The sequence below is a fragment of the Gymnoscopelus braueri genome (genome assembly GCF_963280865.1).
Source record: "Gymnoscopelus braueri genome assembly, chromosome: 5".
Lineage (NCBI taxonomy): Eukaryota > Metazoa > Chordata > Actinopteri > Myctophiformes > Myctophidae > Gymnoscopelus > Gymnoscopelus braueri.
Window position 1 is genome coordinate 52,600,946 of NC_137606.1, and position 10,640 is coordinate 52,611,585.

The 10,640-nt window shown below is 42.7% G+C and overlaps 1 protein-coding gene across 1 annotated transcript; it reads left to right on the plus strand.

The window, feature by feature from the left end:
* Positions 1-1,340: 1,340 nt before the first annotated feature.
* LOC308085192 (olfactory receptor 2K2-like) lies at positions 1,341-2,327 on the plus strand (the record flags this gene model as incomplete). Its single annotated transcript, XM_080428275.1, has 1 exon — positions 1,341-2,327. The coding sequence occupies one exon, from the start codon at positions 1,341-1,343 to the stop codon at positions 2,325-2,327; it is 987 nt and encodes a 328-aa protein (XP_080284401.1).
* Between the last annotated feature and the right edge of the window lie 8,313 nt (positions 2,328-10,640).

Below are 10,640 nucleotides of genomic sequence, written 5' to 3' on the forward strand. Positions count from 1 at the left end.
ACTGTGCATGTTATACTTATACTGTGCATGATAGACAATGGACGTTAAGGTGCTTAGAGGAAAAGGAGCACAATAAAAAAAGACCCAAAAAAAGTCAGTGCGTTATACAAGGGATTAAGGTGCAAAAGGTCAGTGCGTGTCCACCTAGAGTGGACTGACCCTAGTATAATCCGCATGTAGCTCCATGAGGGAGTGCAACATAAAGTCATTAGTACCTGGTGTAGTCCACAGGTGTGTCCGAGGGGGGGGCTAAAGTCCAAGTCATTGTCCCTGGTATAATCCACAGGTGTGTTCAGGAAGAGCCAGAAAAGTCTGCGCCGCCGTGCGTCCGTGTTTGCGTGTGTGTGTGTGTGTGTGTGTGCGTGCGTGCGTGCGTGCATGTGTGTGCGTGTGTGCGTGTGTGCGTGTGTGTGTGCGTGTGTGTGTGCATGCGTGCGTGCGTGCGTGCGTGTGTGTGTGTGTTATGATGCTGTGGTACTGCAGCGGCTTGCTTGCAGATGGACACGTACCTGTCGTTGCCCATTGTGCGTGCGTTCGTGCGTGTGTGTGTGCGTGTGTGTATTGTGGGACTGTGCAGACAGCAGTCAGTTGACAGAGCTGTATGGTGTATAAGAACACATTGACTTCATCAGTGTGTCAGACAGACTCCATCTGACTCACTCCCCATGTTCTGCTGCTGTCTGAAGAATATCCTCCTCAGACTCCACCTCAACCCTCTCCTTGTATCCCTTCTTGTGACCTTTTGACGGGTGATAGTTTACCATGCTGATACAGTGTGTGTTGGTTACTTGTTCACATGGGTTGTTATTTAGATTTGGTTTGCTTGACACCACAAAATAAGAAAGTTATTTAGTTAGTTTCTTTGAGGCACCAGAACGGGGTGTGGGGGTGTTTCTCTGCTCTGTGATTATGTGACTGTTGTTTGTTGACTGGGGTTCATGCTTACTCTGATTTTGCACTCTTAACACGTTAAAACCGGGAAAGCATCTGTCATTTTAGATTTGAGCTCAATAAAGCATACAGTATATATAGCAACATACTTTTTCAGAAAACTCTTAGGATTTAGAAGGCATTCCGTTGCAGTCGGGCAGAAACCTCTTAATTCCATATTCTAACTGTTTGTGTTTTTCGAGCTCATATCTGCTACTTTTGCTCTTATTGAATTTCAATCCCGGAAAAGTAATAGTTTTGGACATATGAGGTTTCCACCCGACAGAGATGGTTTGTAGAATCGACCTCAGGTCTTAATGGGTTAAGTGCCTCTTGATAGAAACATCTGCTAAATGATAAAATTGCAAATGTATCTTTTTTCCCCACGTATCTGATAATCATCTGCAAGCATGAATCAAAGCTTCATAAACACTGCCGTGCTGCTCGAGGCCTTCGGGCCCCGCGGCCCGGCAAACCACGTCTACTTCTTTCTGGCCTTTGTCATGTACGTCGTCACCGTGCTGGTGAACCTCGCTCTCATAGCTGTGATCTACGTGGACTCCAGCTTGCACAAACCCATGTACGTGTTCTTGCTGAGCCTGGCGGCGAACGGCGTGATCGGATGCACGGCCGTGTGCCCGGCGATCATGAGCAACCTCCTGTCGGACGACGACGCGCAGCAGAGCGTCTCTTACGGGGGCTGTCTGCTGCAGGTGCTGCTCGTCACCGTCTACGCCACGTGCACGTACGCCATCCTGGCGGCGATGGGCTACGACAGGTACGTGTCCATCTGCAAGCCGCTGCAGTACCACAGCATCATGACTCCCGGTAAGGTCAGACTGCTGTTGGCCGTGGTGTACGCCGTCCCCGTGGCCACCGTGGCCGTCCAGGTGTACTTGACCTCGCGGCTGCCCCTGTGCCGCTTCGCCATCGACAAGCTGTTCTGCGACAACCTGTCGGTGGTTCAGCTGGCGTGCGTCCGCAGTGCGCTGGCCAACCTCTACGGCGTCTTCGTCATCGTCGGCCTCATCGTGTTCCCTTTCTGCCTGGTCGCCGTGTCGTACGTTCAGATATTACGCGTGAGTCTGAGAGCCTCCGCGGAGTCGCGGAGGAAAGCCTTGGGCACGTGCGCCCCGCATCTGATCGTCTTTGTCAATTTCTCTCTGTGCATTCTGTTCTCTGTGGTTTATAACAGGTACGGCACGATTCCCAGATATGTCAATTTTCTCCAAACGGCGCAGTTCATATTTCTGCCGCCGTTGCTGCATCCGATTGTCTACGGGATGAGGACCAGGGAAATACGGAGGTCTATTTCGAAGATTATCCAGCGAAGGATTTTGTCACAGAGGCAGGACTTCATGGCAGTTAAAAAGTGTAAGATAGGTATTGTTTGGTGAAGGCAGTGTTGGATCTTTATGGCTGGTGGTTAGACTGAATTAAACTACTTGCATTTGCATCTGATATTGTTGCTGTCCATATTTAAACTGCTACTATTGCTATTTTTTTATTTGAAAAGTTACATTTTTGGACAGATGAGGTTTCCACCCGACAGAGACGATATGTGTGATATTTTTGTTTGATATCCCAATTAAACAATTTCATTAAACATGTATGTTAACCACATTAACCCTGCCTCAAAATTTTGTGGGCACGTTTTGTATAATTTGGACATTTGGCATTTGGACTTTTTCCAAATGCCTTTTTTCCCCCTTTTTATAGTGCCAATAGCAGATCTACGAGCTCACAAGAGCACTTGAGCTTGTAGATCAGCTATTTTAACTATCTACGTCAGGCATGTCCAAAGTCCGGCAGAAGGGCCAATTGTCCAGAAGGAGCAGTGCATTCTCTGGCAGCAACGCCATCATTCCTTGATTCTCACATTCCAAATATTGTAATGTTTATTTTGTTACTGTTGACTGCTTTTGATCATTGTAATGCAGTCAGAGTCTGTTACTTCTGTGGAACAGTTCATAACAAACACTGTAAGCTTTGTTGTATGTAAACCCTTTCCAGTGAAAGTGTATAATGTTTATTTTGCAATGTTGACAATGCAATGTTATATATTGGTGTGTGGGTTAGTGTGAGGGTGGTTAATTTAAACGTAGTCACTACGTTTAAATTAAAATTGGACATACCGGTAGTTACTAATCAGACCATACGGAATGTGAGGACACTGCACCATCTTGTGACAAATCAGAGGTATTACACATAGATGTTGCCGTTTCATCACTGTGTGTGTACCATAGAGTTATAACATACCGGTGTGTACCAGTGGTGGAAAGTAACTAAGTACATTTACTTAAGTACTGTACTTAAGTACAATTTTGAGGTATTTGTACTTTACTTGAGTATTTCCAATTTCCAATACTTTTACTTCTACTCCACTACATCGCAGAGGCAAATATTGTACTTTTACTCCACTACAATTATTTGAAAACTTTAGTTCTAGTTACTTTTCAGATATAAATTATGATATCATGAAACACACATTAACCACTTTAACCCTATTTTATTCATAGGCTATTTGAAAATAGCCGATCTACATAGCCGATCTACGACGCGTTGTGAGCTTGTAGATCTGCTATTTTCAAATATTTAGTACTTTTACTTTTGGTAGGCTACTTTAAGTACATTTTGATGCCAATACTTTTGTACTTTTACTCAAGTAAATTTTGAATTCTGGACTTTTACTTGTAACAGAGTATTTTTTATATTGCAGTATTGGTACATATACTTAAGTAGAGAATTTGAGTACTTTTTCCACCACTGGTGTGTACACAACATTCATAACATCAGCTTCAACAAATAACTACATTCTAGATGTGTTGTGTAATAGAAGAGTAAATTCACCGTAGGCCAGAGGTTTGTGTATGTTGTTGTCGCCATAGCTACCGCATTGCCAGTGCCAGTGGTGTAAAGTATAAGTATATTTACTCAAGTAGCCTACTGTACTTAAAGGGATATTTCACTTTCAAAACAAATTTGGATAATTTTATCGTCCACTCAGGCTTTTGTGAGCCCCCCGGACAGTTTTTAAGTGGCTTGATTCAGTATTTAGATATGTGATATTCATTTTATCAGACACGCCCCCTTCCTATACAAACCCATTGTAACTTCAAACTCTTTTTAAAAAATCGGAAACACCCGTCCTTGGTTCTGGTGACTGATATTGTCCTTCTAATACGTGAGGGGCCGTGTTTTTTCAATTACTTTTTTCATTTACTTTTAATATTTTTGGGGGAAAATGAAAAAAGAAATACAATAAAATAATAAAATAAAATAAATGAAAAGAGTGATCGAAAAAACACGTTATAAGGGCAGAATGAGTCACCAGAACCAAGGAGGACGGGTGTTTTTGATGAAAAACATGGTTAAAATTGAGTTTGAAGTTATAATGGATTGTATAGGAAGGGGGTGTGTCTGATAACATGAATATCAAATATCTAAATACTGAATCAAGCAACTTAAAAACTGTCTGGGGAGCTCACAAGAGCCCGAGTAGACGATAAAATGACCAAAAATGTTTTGGAAAGTGAAATTATTAAGCAGTTTTGAGGTATTTTTTACTTTACTGGAGTATTTTCAATCTTAAGTACTTTTACTTCTACTCCACTACATCTCAGAGGCAAATATTGTACTTTTACTCCACTTTAGTTACTAGTTAGGCTCTAGATTTAGCCCTGAAACATGACTGTCATACCATGACAGTCATGGACATGGTGCTACTTGTTCCTGTTTTTAAACATTGTACATAACACACTATACATCTACATAAACGTTCAAATTTCAAATATAAAGTGCTGACCCTACGGCCACGGATGTTACAAGTTAAAGCGTCTGGGTTTCAGTACCCGTATCTTCCGTATTGTTCAATAAAAAGGTTTTTAATCTGATCGACAGCCATTTTCTCAGAATGTTCTCCACATGCTTTCAATCACGCGCCCCTATGGGTTGGAAGGTGTATTGCACTTTGATACATCATACAAAATAAAATAAAAAATAGAAAATGGCAGCCGCGATCGGATTAAAATGTTTTTATTGAACAATATGAAAGATACGGGTACTTAGACCAGGGCGCTTTAACTTATAACATCCGTGGCCGGGGGGTCAGCACTTAATATTTGAATTAATTTGAACGTTTATGTAGATGTACTGGTTGTAAATATAAAATCTTCAAAAAGCGCCATGACGCCTGTGACAGAGTGACGAGCGTCATGTGAACCATGGCTACCTCTCTATGTTGATACAGCATACAGATAAACATACAGCTACAGTAGCCACTTCAGCCATTTCGGCCATTTGAAAATAGCAGATCTACAAGCTCACGTGAGCTTGTAGATCTGCTATTTTCAAATGATGTCTTTTGAAAACTTGTGTAATGGGACATTCTGCGCAATAAATAAGTACTTTGACTTGTACTTTACAAGTGCATTTTGTTGCCAATACTTTTACACTTGTTTCACTCAAGTACATTTTTAATTCCGAACTTTTATTTGTAACAAAGTATTTCTACATTTTCCACCACTGTGTATTGCATTGCACATGTTCCAGAATTTAATGCATTTCACGTAGGCTACAGCTACAGTAGCTACTATAAAAGTCTCAATACTAATCTGGCATTGTAAATAGTATTATGTTATTATGGAACTTTGGACGCAGTGGTGACTTCACCCAGGGATCCACCATGTGTGGTTTCTGTCGGCCCTGAAACAGCTGTTGCATCGCGCGCGTGCGTTGGTAGCAAAGTTGCTAGGTTGCGCGTGTCACCACACCATATATGGTCATTATCAACAAATCAGAACGTGTCGGTGTCACAGATTGTGACGTGGAGTATAGGTGACGTTGCAGAGTTTGGCCCTATAAATGGAAGATCACAGCCACATGTATGTGATTAGCGTTACATTAAGCATTGTGTCATTATTGTGCATTTCATATGAACACAGTCATGATGTCATACAAACTTAGAGATAAAAGACCTTCATGCAGCGACTCAGGAAATGATTCCAGCTGCACAGCAGATGATTATGACTCCATGGGTTCAACTGGAGACAGCAGCAAGAGGAGGATGAGAGGAGGGGTGAAGCGTGAGGCAGGGCAGAAGAGGAAAGAGGAGGAGGCAGCCGTCCCACTGCAAAAACCCAAGAAGAAGTCACGTGGTCGTGTGAAGATAGACATTGAATTCATTGAGAACACGTTGAAGCGACGCAAAACCTTCAGCAAGCGTAAACTTGGTGTCATAAACAAGGCCAAACAGCTCGCCAAGCTGACAGGAACCCAGGTTCTCTTGCTGGTGGCCAGTGAAACCGGACGGTTCTACGAATTTGCCACCGACAAGCTCCAGCCCATGTTCTCTAGTGAGGCGAGCAAAGCCCTGATTCAATCGTGTCTGGACTCAACACCACCACCCCATGATGATGATGATGATGATGATGATGATGATGATGATGATGTGAGCGCCACGGCTGCCACAGGCTTCGAGAAGATGGATCTCACCTCACAGGTGTCGCCTGAATCTGAGAGCCTGGGCAACACTAACGATGAATCAAAACTGTCTTTCAACAACGTGGCCAGCAGTCTACCAGGCATCATCACCAGCAGCAGCAGCAGTGCCCAGTCCATGCTGCCCACCACCACCTCCACCATGCAGGAGAGCAGCGGGCTGCAGGTACAACAGCACAGCCAGGCCCTCATGTCCTCCCTGCCCATGGAAGGTGGTCACATGATGTACCCCAGTCCTCACACAGTGATGTACCCCAGTCCTCACACAGTGATGTACCCCAGTCCTCACACAGTGATGTACAACATCTCCCAGGGGCCCTGTGGTGACATGCAGGTGTCACATGAGGAATTGATGGAATTTTGCACTGAGCATTTGCGCTGCTGATTCAAGCGTTTAAAGGGGCAGTTCAATATGCAGTGTCAGTGTGCGAGCGACAGAGAAAAGAGGCGGCGGGGGCACTTTGGTGGATCAAAGAAATCAAGCCAAATTGTCCCCTCCGCTGCTGCAGAGAAAATAAAGTCCAGTGTCATATGGGACAACCTTTGTGGTGATTGGCTTCTCAACATGGAGATGAAAGAGAAGAACAGGGCGGAGCCCCAATGCCCAATATATGTGGAGGAAAAAAATTAAAATCCCCCTTTTCCTTTGTCCTGGCTTTTGGAGGAGATAAAAATATTTTTGTTTTAAAGTCCTCTTAAACAAACAGTCCTTTTAAGGGCCACCTCCTCTCCTCTCGCTGTGACCTTGTCGTGGTGGAGAGGCTTGAGTGATTCAGTGATCCTGGGTCCTAAACCGGTGGGGGTTCAAATTGTTCTATCACCCGATAGGGTTGTTGAACCACACCGGATTGGTCACAGGTGAAGAGTCCAGACAAACAACAGCAAAGTGCCTTCTGTAATTAATTGAGGGGTTTCTCTATTGTCTTTTATCAATTATCATTATCTAATATTACATTTACGTTGCTACAGTTACACATTGATTTAAACTGGTTACCACATGGGCTCAAATTAGTGACATTTAGCCTACTACGTGAGACTCCCTTCTCTCACTGTTTCCTTTCTCTCTCATACACACACACACACACACACACACACACACACACACACACACACACACACACGTGCACGCAAGTATGTACGCGCACACACACACACACACACACGCACGCACACATAAACAATTACTATATCCATCATTATATAATTGCTATAGTGCTGTATCCAGTGTCAGGGTTAGAATTTTGACTGGGGAAAGAGGCTTCTTGGGGATAAGAAGGTTACTGGTTCACCCTCAGTCAAAGTGTTTTAGTTTAAGATCATGACACACGCTTTAAGGCTTGTTTTCTTACTCCTTGGATGAAGGTTTAACACAGAACAAAATGTTATCACTCCAAAATGCCTGTGTATTGTGTGTGTTTCTCACAAGTCACAACACACGTGACCCTTATACTGTATATATAGAACATGGAGTCAAGGGGTACTGGGGTGAGACATATCTGGCGTTAGCCCTTGTGTAATGTATTTATTGTATCGTTGTTCATTGTATTTATTAAATTTGGGGGGATATTCCATATCATACAAACAGGACTAATTCACTTGTACACGTAATTCCAAGCAGAGCAAGCAAAATAAATACATCAATCTGTTCTTTAATTGTCCCATACCAAAATGCTTCTACATCACTCAGGACGATAAATTAATGCCCTTTTTTATACTTTGTTGTATGACATTGTCACACAACAAAAAGCATTCTGAGCTTGTACGTAGATTTTTTTAATTCTATTTTAGCTATTTTTTAAAGATCACTTGACTTGACCTTTGTCAAATGGTGCTACTGCTATAATCGAACCATGTGCGTGCGTGCGTGCATGCGTGTGTGCGCGTGCATGTGCATGCACAGTACATTTAGCTATTTTGTCTCATCTGTTTAAGGAAATAGGTAGCTGATATATTGCACTTTTACCTTAGCGCTAGGTATACTCTTGGTTGCTTGTTTTTGCAGAAAATGCACTAAAGACTTCTGGTGATTAGTAGTTTTCGTTCCCTACCTATGTTGAATACACTTATTGTAAGTCGCTTTGGATAAAAGCGTCTGCTAAATGACTGTAATGTAATGTAATGTAATGTAATGTAATGTAATGTACAGAAAGAACCCTTCGTGAGATGTTGCACAATGAATAAATAAAAACTGAACTGAAACTGAAAAACTGAAGTAGGCTAGTGAAGACGGGAAGTGGCAGATGCCCTGATACAGGCTGACGTCAAAAGATCCGGGACAGCAGATTCCTTCTCTCATGCCAGCCATGTCAACAAGAGGCTCCATGCACACCAGGTCACACCTGTAAGGCATTACATATAGGCCTATGTACTCCTACAACACGCTTACAATGCGAAATGTACATTTGATGATGCCATGCAACCTGATAGTCCACCTTTTGACAGTGGTGAAAAAAGTACTAAAATGTTTTACGTACTTAAGTAAAAGTACCAATACTGCAACGTAGACATACACAAGTAAAAGTCAGGAATTCTAAATGTACTTGAGTAAGAGTACAAAAGCAATGGTATCAAAATGTACTTAAAGTACAAAAGTAAAAAGTACTCATGCAGAATGTCCCATTTCACAAGTTGTCAAAAAGTATAAATTGTATAGAAATCTTTTGAAAATAGCAGATCCACAAGCTCACAATGTGTGGCGTCGCGATGCATTGTCAGCTTGCAGATCGGCTATTTTCAAATGGCCGAAATGTATATAGGGATGAAGTGGTTAATGTATGTTTTGTAATAATAATCAGAATCTAAATAGTAAGTAAGTAGTAAATAAGTATCTAAAGTTTTCAAATAATTGTAATGGAATAAAAGTGCAATATTTGGCTCTGAAATGTAGTGGAGTAGAAGTAAAAGTATTGAAAATTGGAAATACTCAAGTAAAGTAAAAAAAATACCTCAAAATTGTACTTAAGTACAGTACTTGAGTAAATGTACTTAGTTACTTTACACCACTGCTGGTAGTTCACCTTTTGAGGAGTGGTGTATTATTTAGTCCAGTGTTTCACTAACTTCTTTTCATTTCATGGACACTCAGTTTGATACTGTATGCATGATTAGGCCACAGACCTCCATTTGATATACATTTTGTATTTCCGGGATCCCAATCTACACTGTAAAATCCTGTTATTGTTAGCCTGAGAGTGCACAAATGGAACCAAATGGACACATAATAAGGGGATCTATCTGGTCCCTAATTATCAGTCATTTTAGCGGGGAACCCTGTGGAACTCCGTCAAGGACCCGTTGCGGTTCCCCAGACCCCACTTTGAGAACCAATGGTTTAAGTTAACATCATTGACTGTCTTCCATCCCATGTTGAAGGGTTTCTGGAGAAGCAAAGTTTTCAGTTTAGGGAGATTTATTAGTAATTATTTCTAGGCTTTGAGTACTTGTGATATCTACAGATAACGTTCAGTTGGATATACAGACACAAAAGACATGTTGCAACAGCAGTAATGCTTCTGGTTCTCAGCCTTTTCTGGATCAGGGCCCACTTGAAAATCCTGAAATGTTCGCGGCCCACCCGATCTGACCATTTATGACGGCAGCCGATACAAGGCTGTGTCCAGATGGGTGGGCCTTACACTATCATTAAAATCTTTTTGTTTTTTGGGGCACGGTGGCGCAGTCGGTAGCGCTGTCGCCTCACAGCTAGAAGGTCCTGGGTTCGATTCCCGCCGGGGACGCTGTGGGCGCTGGGGGCGTGTCTTCTCCTCCGCGTCATCAGCGCCCATACCCTAGGTGGGGTTGGCGAAAGGGCCTTTCTGTGTGAAGGTTGCATGTTCTCCCTGTGTCTCCTAGGGTAGTTAATACCCTCACAAAAACATGTAGTAATCCTGGTCACTATACTGCCTCCCCCTGGTCAGCCGGGGCGCCTGACTGAGGGGAAGGGAACTGGTTGGAATAACGTGTTCCTTCCACGCGCTAAGTCCTACCAGGGAAACTCCCCCCTGTCAGGTGACAAGAAGGTCAGTTGGCTCTCATGCATTGAAGGAGGCATGAGCTCGGCCCTGGCCTCCATAGGCTGGTGGTGGGAGTGTAGTGCCCAGGATCACTTAGCAAATTGGCACCGGGTGAAAAAAGGGTTACAAAATCGAGGGATAAAAATTATATTAAAAAAAATATATTTTTGTTATTATTTTGGGCCCTATGCACTTGCA